The sequence below is a fragment of the Hyla sarda genome, chromosome 11, assembly GCF_029499605.1.
Source record: "Hyla sarda isolate aHylSar1 chromosome 11, aHylSar1.hap1, whole genome shotgun sequence".
Taxonomy (NCBI): Eukaryota; Metazoa; Chordata; class Amphibia; order Anura; family Hylidae; genus Hyla; species Hyla sarda.
In genome coordinates, this window is record NC_079199.1 from 6034426 (window position 1) to 6046633 (window position 12208).

General features: G+C 59.6%; 1 protein-coding gene across 2 annotated transcripts in view; it reads right to left on the minus strand.

Moving 5' to 3' along the window:
• The window catches only part of ITPK1 (inositol-tetrakisphosphate 1-kinase), a gene marked incomplete in the record, with an annotated part of 91033 nt that overhangs the window by 71294 nt on the left and 7531 nt on the right, over positions 1–12208 (minus strand). The window contains 2 exon segments of one of the 2 annotated variants that reach the window (XM_056545751.1): positions 6600–6792; positions 11450–11942. In XM_056545751.1, coding sequence (XP_056401726.1) covers positions 6600–6694 — 95 coding nt within the window. 2 annotated transcript variants of the gene reach the window in all.

The following is a 12208-nucleotide window of genomic DNA, read 5'->3' on the forward strand; positions in this document are numbered from 1 at the left end:
CCCCCCTTTAACACACCAGCCATCCGAAGCGTCCCCCCCTCAAAACACCAGCCATCCGCAGCATCCCTCCGCAACACATCAGCCATCCGCAGCATCCCCTGCAACACACCAGCCATCCGCAGCATCCCTCCGCAACACACCAGCCATCCGCAGCCTCCCCCAGCAACACACCAGCCATCCGCAGCCTCCCCCACAACACACCAGCCATCCGCAGCATCCCCCCGCAACACACCAGCCATCCGCAGCATCCCCCCGCAACACACCAGCCATCCGCAGCATCCCCCCGCAACACACCAGCCATCCGCAGCATCCCCCCGCAACACACCAGCCATCCGCAGCATCCCCCAGCAACACACCAGCCATCCGCAGCATCCCCCCGCAACACACCAGCCATCCGCAGCATCCCCCCGCAACACACCAGCCATCCACAGCGTTTCCCCAAAACAGAGCCAGCTGCTACATAACAAAGCTGGCCACAGAGGCCCCCATAACAGAGCCAGCCGCAGCGGGCCCCCATAACAGAGCCAGCCACAGAGGCCCCCCATAACAGAGCCAGCCGCAGCGACCCCCCATAACAAAGCCAACCACAGAGGCCCCCATAACAGAACCATCCATGGTGTGTATTCCAAGAGCAGCTGCTCGATCTGAATCGTGCGGAGCTAAGGCAGTCCAGTCCAGTCCGGCTGTATACAAGGACTGACAGAACCAGCTCCAGTTGTCACCACATATCATGGCCGCCTGTATGTCCACAAACAACAGCTTCCTTACTGACCTGGTTCCATCTCTTCAGAAGTCGCCCGGATGGAGGAACTACAGTCCCTGATATTTAGTGTAAACAGAAGACATGTCTGACACCTCCATAACCCATTGGTCTATAGAGCAGACACCACTGGATCTAAGAGAATCGGAGACCACCGAGACCTGAAAACATCCGGCCCAGATCCAATCACCGACCTCCGACGTCACCGCGTATCACACGCCTGGGGCTGAGCCGCCATACCGGGAGATTGCTATTTATACCACAGGTTCCGCAGAGTGGCCCCTAACAATACCAGCAAGGGCCCCAAATATCCTCAGTGCCACCTCCAGCACCTCTGCACAGCCGACCAGTGCCCATCATCCAGTCACTGACCGCTCACACGTAACGTCCTTATCCTGCAACATACCAGAGAGAAGCGGCGCCTACAGAATGATGTCACAGAGCACAGATTATAATATGATGAACTCCACTGGTGCGTATTACATTACACCCACAATGAATTCCTGTGCCCAGCGATGGCGCGAGGAAACCGCACCGAAATCTGATCCCAACCTGGACCAGGGACAATATCTCTTACCGGATTAGTCTGAATCATCACAATAGGGATAAATAGTGAAGATGACTCAAAGCAGATCCGAGGCCCGAGGAGAGAGCACCCCGCTACAGGAGGAGGAGGAGGCCCGAGGAGAGAGCACCCCGCTACAGGAGGAGGAGAGAGCACCCCGCTACAGGAGGAGGAGAGAGCACCCCGCTACAGGAGGAGGAGAGAGCACCCCGCTACAGGAGGAGGAGGAGGCAGCACCCAGCTACAGGAGGAGGAGGCCCGAGGAGAGAGCACCCAGCTGCAGGAGGAGGAGGAGGCCCGAGGAGAGAGCACCCAGCTGCAGGAGGAGGACCGAGGAGAGAGCACCCAGCTGCAGGAGGAGGCCAGAGGAGACAGCACCCCGCTACAGGAGGAGGAGGAGGCCCAAGAAGAGAGCCCCCTCGCTACAGGAGGAAGACGAGGCCCGAGGAGAGAGCACCCCGCTACAGGACGAGGCCCGAGGAGAGAGCACCCCGCTACAGGACGAGGCCCGAGGAGGAGAGAGCACCCCGCTACAGGACGAGGCCCGGGGAGGAGAGAGCACCCCGCTACAGGACGAGGCCCGGGGAGGAGACAGCACCCCGCTACAGGAGGAGGAGGAGGCCCAAGGAGAGAGCCCCCTCGCTACAGGAGGAAGACGAGGCCCGAGGAGAGAGCACCCCGCTACAGGACGAGGCCCGAGGAGAGAGCACCCCGCTACAGGACGAGGCCCGAGGAGGAGAGAGCACCCCGCTACAGGACGAGGCCCGGGGAGGAGAGAGCACCCCGCTACAGGACGAGGCCCGGGGAGGAGAGAGCACCCCGCTACAGGACGAGGCCCGGGGAGGAGAGAGCACCCCGCTACAGGACGAGGCCCGGGGAGGAGAGAGCACCCCGCTACAGGACGAGGCCCGGGGAGGAGAGAGCACCCCGCTAAAGGAGGAGGCCCGAGGAGAGAGCACCCCGCTACAGGAGGAGGAGGAGGCCCGAGGAGAGAGCACCCCGCTACAGGAGGAGGAGGAGGCCCGAGGAGAGAGCACCCCGTTACAGGAGGAGGAGGAGGCCCGAGGAGAGAGCACCCCGCTACAGGAGGAGGAGGAGGCCCGAGGAGAGAGCACCCCGCTACAGGAGGAGGAGGAGGCCCGAGGAGAGAGCACCCCGCTACAGGAGGAGGAGGAGGCCCGAGGAGAGAGCACCCCGCTACAGGAGGAGGAGAGAGCACCCCGCTACAGGAGGAGGAGAGAGCACCCCGCTACAGGAGGAGGAGGAGGCAGCACCCAGCTACAGGAGGAGGAGGCCCGAGGAGAGAGCACCCAGCTGCAGGAGGAGGAGGAGGCCCGAGGAGAGAGCACCCAGCTGCAGGAGGAGGAGGAGGCCCGAGGAGAGAGCACCCCGCTACAGGAGGAGGACCGAGGAGAGAGCACCCAGCTGCAGGAGGAGGCCAGAGGAGACAGCACCCCGCTACAGGAGGAGGAGGAGGCCCGAGGAGAGAGCCCCCTCGCTACAGGAGGAAGACGAGGCCCGAGGAGAGAGCACCCCGCTACAGGACGAGGCCCGAGGAGGAGAGAGCACCCCGCTACAGGACGAGGCCCGGGGAGGAGAGAGCACCCCGCTACAGGACGAGGCCCGGGGAGGAGACAGCACCCCGCTACAGGAGGAGGAGGAGGCCCAAGGAGAGAGCCCCCTCGCTACAGGAGGAAGACGAGGCCCGAGGAGAGAGCACCCCGCTACAGGACGAGGCCCGAGGAGAGAGCACCCCGCTACAGGACGAGGCCCGAGGAGGAGAGAGCACCCCGCTACAGGACGAGGCCCGGGGAGGAGAGAGCACCCCGCTACAGGACGAGGCCCGGGGAGGAGAGAGCACCCCGCTACAGGACGAGGCCCGGGGAGGAGAGAGCACCCCGCTACAGGACGAGGCCCGGGGAGGAGAGAGCACCCCGCTACAGGACGAGGCCCGGGGAGGAGAGAGCACCCCGCTACAGGACGAGGCCCGGGGAGGAGAGAGCACCCCGCTACAGGACGAGGCCCGGGGAGGAGAGAGCACCCCGCTACAGGACGAGGCCCGGGGAGGAGAGAGCACCCCGCTACAGGACGAGGCCCGGGGAGGAGAGAGCACCCCGCTACAGGACGAGGCCCGGGGAGGAGAGAGCACCCCGCTACAGGACGAGGCCCGGGGAGGAGAGAGCACCCCGCTACAGGACGAGGCCCGGGGAGGAGAGAGCACCCCGCTACAGGACGAGGCCCGGGGAGGAGAGAGCACCCCGCTACAGGACGAGGCCCGGGGAGGAGAGAGCACCCCGCTAAAGGAGGAGGCCCGAGGAGAGAGCACCCCGCTACAGGAGGAGGAGGAGGCCCGAGGAGAGAGCACCCCGCTACAGGAGGAGGAGGAGGCCCGAGGAGAGAGCACCCCGTTACAGGAGGAGGAGGAGGCCCGAGGAGAGAGCACCCCGCTACAGGAGGAGGAGGAGGCCCGAGGAGAGAGCACCCCGCTACAGGAGGAGGAGGAGGCCCGAGGAGAGAGCACCCCGCTACAGGAGGAGGAGGAGGCCCGAGGAGAGAGCACCCCGCTACAGGAGGAGGAGGAGGCCCGAGGAGAGAGCACCCCGCTACAGGAGGAGGAGGAGGCCCGAGGAGAGAGCCCCCCGCTACAGGAGGAGGAGGAGGCCCGAGGAGAGAGCCCCCCGCTACAGGAGGAGGAGGAGGCCCGAGGAGAGAGCCCCCCGCTACAGGAGGAGGAGGAGGCCAGAGGAGAGAGCCCACTCGCTACAGGAGGAAGACGAGGCCCGAGGAGAGAGCACCCCGCTACAGGACGAGGCCCGAGGAGGAGAGAGCACCCCGCTACAGGACGAGGCCCGAGGAGGAGAGAGCACCCCGCTACAGGACGAGGCCCGAGGAGGAGAGAGCACCCCGCTACAGGACGAGGCCCGAGGAGGAGAGAGCACCCCGCTACAGGACGAGGCCCGAGGAGGAGAGAGCACCCCGCTACAGGACGAGGCCCGAGGAGGAGAGAGCACCCCGCTACAGGAGGAGGCCCGAGGAGGAGAGAGCACCCCGCTACAGGAGGAGGCCCGAGGAGAGAGCACCCCGCTACAGGAGGAGGAGGAGGCCCGAGGAGAGAGCACCCCGCTACAGGAGGAGGAGGAGGCCCGAGGAGAGAGCACCCCGCTATAGGAGGAGGCCCGAGGAGAGAGCACCCCGCTATAGGAGGAGGCCCGAGGAGAGAGCACCCCGCTACAGGAGGAGGAGGAGGCCCGAGGAGAGAGCACCCCGCTACAGGAGGAGGCCAGAGGAGAGAGCACCCCGCTATAGGAGGAGGCCCGAGGAGAGAGCACCCCGCTACAGGAGGAGGAGGAGGCTCGAGGAGAAAGCACCCCGCTACAGGAGGAGGAGGAGGCCCGAGGAGAGAGCACCCCGCTACAGGAGGAGGCCCAAGGAGAAAGCACCCAACTACAGGAGGAGGAGGCCCGAGGAGAGAGCACCCAACTACAGGAGGAGGCCAGAGGAGAGAGCACCCCGCTACAGGAGGAGGAGGAGGCCCGAGGAGAAAGCACCCTGCTACAGGAGGAGGCCCGAGGAGAAAGCACCCCGCTACAGGAGGAGGCCCAAGGAGAAAGCACCCAACTACAGGAGGAGGCCCGAGGAGAGTGCACCCAACTACAGGAGGAGGATGAGGCCCAAGGAGAGAGCACCCAACTACAGGAGGAGGAGGAGGTCCGAGGAGAGAGCACCCAACTACAGGAGGAGGCCCGAGGAGAGAGCACCCAACTACAGGAGGAGGCCAGAGGAGAGAGCACCCCGCTACAGGAGGAGGAGGAGGCCCGAGGAGAAAGCACCCTGCTACAGGAGGAGGCCCGAGGAGAAAGCACCCCGCTACAGGAGGAGGCCCAAGGAGAAAGCACCCAACTACAGGAGGAGGCCCGAGGAGAGTGCACCCAACTACAGGAGGAGGATGAGGCCCAAGGAGAGAGCACCCAACTACAGGAGGAGGAGGAGGTCCGAGGAGAGAGCACCCAACTACAGGAGGAGGCCCGAGGAGAGAGCACCCAACTACAGGAGGAGGCCAGAGGAGAGAGCACCCCGCTACAGGAGGAGGAGGAGGCCCGAGGAGAAAGCACCCTGCTACAGGAGGAGGCCCGAGGAGAAAGCACCCCGCTACAGGAGGAGGTCCAAGGAGAAAGCACCCAACTACAGGAGGAGGCCCGAGGAGAGTGCACCCAACTACAGGAGGAGGATGAGGCCCAAGGAGAGAGCACCCAACTACAGGAGGAGGAGGAGGTCCGAGGAGAGAGCACCCAACTACAGGAGGAGGAGGCCCGAGGAGAGAGCACCCAACTACAGGAGGAGGAGGCCCGAGGAGAGAGCATCCAACTACAGGAGGAGGAGGCCCGAGGAGAGAGCATCCAACTACAGGAGGAGGAGGCCCGAGGAGAGAGCACCCAACTACAGGAGGAGGAGTAGGCCCGAGGAGAGAGCACCCAACTACAGGAGGAGGAGTAGGCCCGAGGAGAGAGCACCCAACTACAGGAGGAGGAGTAGGCCCGAGGAGAGAGCACCCAACTACAGGAGGAGGAGTAGGCCCGAGGAGAGAGCACCCAACTACAGGAGGAGGAGTAGGCCCGAGGAGAGAGCACCCAGCTGCAGGAGGAGGCCTGAGGGGAGAGCACCCCGCTATAGGAGGAGGAGGCCTGAGGACAAGTAATTTTGCAACAGCTGGAGGCCCCCTGATTTGGAAACACCACTGGCAAACAGCTTGTTCAGCAAACAGATATTCCTCCTGATCACCCAATGTACATGCACCCTCAGCTTAGGTGAGTGTGCATGTGTTTTCACTGCAGTGATGTACCTCCAGGGACAACAAAACGATCAGGAAGTCAAATGACTGGGGGGTCATCAATCCGGACAACGCACCACCCCTCATTAGTTGTAGTAAAGCAGTGTCCAGTGTGAACAGGCTTAAAACAATGGGGGGGTGTCAGCATTTAGGATGATTACATTGGGGGGTCATCACTTAGGAAATCCCCCATTAGTCATAGCAGAGGGGTCTCTAGTGCAAACAGAGTCTAAATACATTGGGGGTCATCAATCAGGATGACACCCACCCCCCCCCCCCCCCCCCTATTAGTCAGAGCAGCGTCCAGTGCAGATAACAGGGAAGAAGTACATAGGAATCTACTCAGCATCGCCCCCTGGTGCTCCCCACATAAAGGGACAACCCCTAAAAGAAGCAGCAGATCTAAGGGGGTCCTGCAGCAAGAAAAGTGAGGACTCTGCACCCACCTGCACAGCTCCGCGAAGGCCTGGAAGTTCAGCTTCTTGATCTTCTTCTCGCTCATCCAGTAGCCCACCCGCTTGCCCTTCAGGAAAGTCTGCATTTTTGGCACCTGTCACGGCAGGGACCCCCGAGGGATCAGTCTGGGCCCAAGACACAATAAGGGAGGCCTCCGGTGATAGGGACTGCTGCGATCGTCACCTGAGGAGACAAAAGTGTAAAAGAATGGTCAGAAGAGCTGGGGAGGTGCTGCGTACACAGAACGGGGCGGAAATAACTGGAAATACCCATCACTGTACAAACCCTGTGCAACGCATGAGAGGAAACGCTGGGACTTGTAGTCCTGGGTCAGGCAAGTAACAAGACTATGGACTGAGCAGTAAACTCCTTACACATCAGGCTTTAAAGGGGTACTCCGGTGGAAAACTTTTTTTTTTATCAACTGGTGCCAGAAAGATAAACAGATTTGTAAATTACTTCTATTAAATCTTAATCCTTCCAGTACTTATTAGCTGCTGAATACTACTGAGAAAATTATTTTCTTTTTGGAACACAGAGCTCTCTGCTGACATCATGAGCACAGTGCTCTCTGCTGACATCTCTGTCCGGTGTAAGAACTGTCCAGAGTAGGAGAAAATCCCCATTGCAAACATATGCTGCTCTGGACAGTTCCCAAAATGGACAGAGATGTCAGCAGAGAGCACTGTGGTCATGATGTCAGCAGAGAGCTCTGTGTTCCAAAAAGAAAAGAATTTCCTCTGTAGTATTCAGCAGCTAATAAGTACTGGAAGGATTAAGATTTTTTTAATTGATGTAATTTACAAATCTGTTTAACCAGATGGCACCAGTTAATAAAAAAAAAAAAAGTTTTCCACCGGAGTACCCCTTTAAGGAGAAATAACTGAAGTGGTGGCCCCTGGTCTGGAGAATACATCTAATATCTCTGCTGTCTGTCAGAGAAGGGAAAGATTTCTTGTTTAGAGCAGCAAAAATCAACCTGTGGCTTTTCAGCTTTTATTACACTACAACTCCCAGCAAATCTGCCTTGACCTAGTACAGTGTTTCCCAACCAAGGTGCCTGCAGCTGTTGCAAAACTACAACTCCCAGCATGCCCTGAACAAACAAATAGTGTGCCTCCAGCTGTTTCAAAACTACAACTCCCAGCATGCCCGGACCAACCAGTGTGTCTCCAGCTGTTGCTAGACTACAACTCCGAGCATGCCCGGACAGCCAAAGGCTGTCCGGGCATGCTAGGAGTTGTAGTCTAGCAACAGCTGGACACACACTGGTTGGTCCGGGCATGCTGGGAGTTGTAGTTTAGCAACAGCTGGAGACACACTGGTTGGGAAACACAGACCTAGTACTACTTGCATACAGCTGATGAGTTTGTTACAATGTATCAGTGTATTATATCTTCTCTAGTTTGTTATAATGTATAGTATAGTGAAGTATGTATTATGTGGGTTTGTTACAATGTATCAGTGTAGTATATCTTGTCTTAGTTATACATTCACACAGCTGATGAGTTTGTTACAATGTTTCAGTGTAGTATATCTTGTCTAGTCTGTTATAATGTATAGTATAGTGAAGTATGTATTATGTGGGTTTGTTACAATGTATCAGTGTAGTATATCTTGTCTTAGTTATACATTCACACAGCTGATGAGTTTGTTACAATGTATCAGTGTAGTATATCTTGTCTTAGTTATACAGTCACACAGCTGATAAGTTTGTTACAATGTATCAGTGTAGTATATCTTGTTTTAGCTATACAGTCACACAGCTGATGTGTTTGTTACAATGTATCAGTGTATTATATCTTCTCTAGTTTGTTGTTATAATGTATAGTATAGTGATGTATGTATTATGTGGGTTTGTTACAATGTATCAGTGTAGTATCTCTTGTCTAGTTTGTTGTTATAATGTATAGTATAGTGATGTATGTATTATGTGGGTTTGTTACAATGTATCAGTATATCATCCCTGAGCTCCACTGTATTTCCTGTCCTCCATCCTGGGACTCGCACTCACCCACATGGACCCCAACAAGGCATTTCACTTCTGAATGTGAACAAGTGAACAATGTGTTACTATTCACTGACAGCAAGCAGAGATCTTGAGAACAGTAATTAATAGAGACAATGTATAATTAAAAGAAATGCAGAATCTTTCATGACACAAGTTACATAAGATTTATTCTGCAGGGTATCTGTGGGGTTCTATACAGTTTATATGCCCACAGGATAAGCCAGACCCTACCAAGGAGCGCCAGCGCCTGTGCCCGGGGAACAAAAGACCTGACAGAGGGGTGACCGGAGGGAGGAGGGATGGCAGTGACAGGAGGTGCAGCAGGAGGGGGGGCGGTTGACAGTAGTGACAGGAGGTGCAGTAGGAGGGGGGGTGACAGTAGTGACAGGAGGTACAGCAGGAGGGGGGGTGACAGTAGTGACAGGAGGTGCACCAGGAGGGGGGTGACAGTGACAAGAGGTGCAGCAGGAGGGGGGGTGACAGTAGTGACAGGAGGTGCAGCAGGAGGGGGGGTGACAGTAGTGACAGGAGGTGCAGCAGGAGGGGGGGTGACAGTGACAAGAGGTGCAGCAGGAGGGGGGGTGACAGTAGTGACAGGAGGTGCAGCAGGAGGGGGGGGGTTGACAGTAGTGACAGGAGGTGCAGCAGGAGGGGGGGGTGACAGTAGTGACAGGAGGTGCAGTAGGAGGGGGGGTGACAGTAGTGACAGGAGGGGGGGTAGGAGGGGGGTGACAGTGACAGGAGGTGCAGTAGGAGGGGGGTGACAGTAGTGACAGGAGGTGCAGTAGGAGGGGGGTGACAGTAGTGACAGGAGGTGCAGTAGGAGGGGGTGACAGTGACAGGAGGGGGGGTGACAGTAGTGACAGGAGGGGGGGTAGGAGGGGGGGTAACAGTAGTGACAGGAGGTGCAGTAGGAGGGGGGGTGACAGTAGTGACAGGAGGTGCAGTAGGAGGGAGTCAGTAGTGACAGTAAGGAGGGAGACAGCAGTGACAGCAAGTAGGGAAAGGGGCAGCAGTGACAGGAGGTTCAACAGGAGGGGAGGGGGGTTGACAGTAGCGACAGGAGGTGCAGCAGGAGGGGGTGACAGTAGTGACAGGAGGTGCAGCAGGAGGGGTGGACAGCAGTGACAGGAAGAGCAGCAAGAGGGATGACAGGCGGTGCAGCAGGAAGGAGGGGGCAACAATGACAGGAGGTGTAGCAGAGGCCCAGGGCTGGCAGTAGTGACATGTGGCAGGGGCAGATTGTAGGCTCAGGGCAGAGAACAGGGGCAAAACTGTAGTTACACTATGTACATTACAGGGCAGAAGCAGGGACAGGGGGCAGAAGCAGGGACAGGGGGCAGAAGCAGGGACAGGGGGCAGAAGCAGGGACAGGGGGCAGAAGCAGGGACAGGGGGCAGAAGCAGGGACAGGGGGCAGAAGCAGGGACAGGGGGCAGAAGCAGGGACAGGGGGCAGAAGCAGGGACAGGGGGCAGAAGCAGGGACAGGCTGTAGGGGCAGATTGTAGGCTCAGGCTGTAGTTACACAGGGCAGAGAACAGGGGCAAAAGTGTAGTTACACTGTGTACATTACCGGGCAGGAGCAGGGACAGGGAGCAGGCTGTAGGGGCAGGAGCAGGGACAGGGAGCAGGCTGTAGGGGCAGGAGCAGGCTGTAGGGGCAGGAGAAGGCTGTAGGGGCAGGAGCAGGAGAAGGTTGTAGGGGCAGGGAGCAGGCTGTAGGGGCAGGGAGCAGGCTGTAGGGGCAGGGAGCAGGCTGCAGGGGCAGGGAGCAGGCTGCAGGGGCAGGGAGCAGGAGAAGGCTGTAGGGGCAGGAGCAGGAGAAGGCTGTAGGGGCAGGAGCAGGAGAAGGCTGTAGGGGCAGGAGCAGGAGAAGGCTGTAGGGGCAGGAGCAGGAGAAGGTTGTAGGGGCAGGGAGCAGGCTGTAGGGGCAGGGAGCAGGCTGTAGGGGCAGGGAGCAGGCTGTAGGGGCAGGGAGCAGGCTGCAGGGGCAGGGAGCAGGCTGCAGGGGCAGGGAGCAGGCTGCAGGGGCAGGGAGCAGGCTGTAGGGGCAGGGAGCAGGCTGTAGGGGCAGGGAGCAGGCTGTAGGGGCAGGAGCAGGAGAAGGCTGTAGGGGCAGGAGCAGGAGAAGGCTGTAGGGGCAGGAGCAGGAGAAGGCTGTAGGGGCAGGAGCAGGAGAAGGCTGTAGGGGCAGGAGCAGGAGAAGGCTGTAGGGGCAGGAGCAGGAGAAGGCTGTAGGGGCAGGAGCAGGAGAAGGCTGTAGGGGCAGGAGCAGGAGAAGGCTGTAGGGGCAGGAGCAGGAGAAGGCTGTAGGGGCAGGAGCAGGAGAAGGCTGTAGGGGCAGGAGCAGGAGAAGGCTGTAGGGGCAGGAGCAGGAGAAGGCTGTAGGGGCAGGAGCAGGAGAAGGCTGTAGGGGCAGGAGCAGGAGAAGGCTGTAGGGGCAGGAGCAGGAGAAGGCTGTAGGGGCAGGAGAAGGCTGTAGGGGCAGGAGAAGGCTGTAGGGGCAGGAGCAGGAGAAGGCTGTAGGGGCAGGAGCAGGAGAAGGCTGTAGGGGCAGGAGCAGGAGAAGGCTGTAGGGGCAGGAGCAGGAGAAGGCTGTAGGGGCAGGAGAAGGCTGTAGGGGCAGGAGAAGGCTGTAGGGGCAGGAGCAGGAGAAGGCTGTAGGGGCAGGAGCAGGAGCAGGCTGTAGGGGCAGGAGCAGGAGCAGGGACAGGGAGCAGGAGCAGGAGCAGGCTGTAGGGGCAGGAGCAGGGACAGGGACAGGGAGCAGGCTGTAGGGGCAGGAGCAGGGACAGGTGGCCCGGCCGGGTGTACCCTCCCCAGCACTCACCTGGTCGGTGGCGGCAGTAGTGTGGGTGCAGGGCTCTCCTCCTGACGGTCTCCCCGCTCCTCCTGTCGGTCTCCCCGCTCCTCCTGACGGTCTCCCCGCTCCTCCTGACGGTCTCCCCGCTCCTCCTGTCGGTCTCCCCGCTCCTCCTGTCGGTCTCCCCGCTCCTCCTGTCGGTCTCCCCGCTCCCGATGACGGCTTCTTCCCTCCCCCTGGCTCAGATCTCCATTTGCAGCTCCGGGTCCCTCCCTGGTCTCGGCTTCTCCCGCAGGTTGGCCGGGCACACAGCACTGAGGCCGGGACACTCCCTCCGTTATCCCTCCGGCCTCGTGCAGTCACCGGGGACGGGCGGCCGGGAAGTTGGAGGCTGCGGAGGAAGAGGCGGCAGCGGCGGCGGCTCCAGAGCCTCTGAATGAGAGGAAGTGCGGGAGGAGCTACCGCCGGCCACCGCCAGGGGCAGCACCGAGCAGCGTCACCCCGCGCGGCCACAGGCAAACTTACTGCTGGGATACATCACCTGCCCCGCGTATCTAATCCCACCGAGGGATAGCACACCATAGGCTTAGATACATCACCAGCCCCGCGTATCTAATCCCACCGAGGGATAGCACACCATAGGCTTAGATACATCACCTGCCCCCGTATCTAATCCCACCTAGGGATAGCACACTATAGGCTTAGATACATCACCAGCCCTGCGCATCTAATCCCACCGAGGGATAGCACACCATAGGCTTAGATACATCACCTGCCCCCGTATCT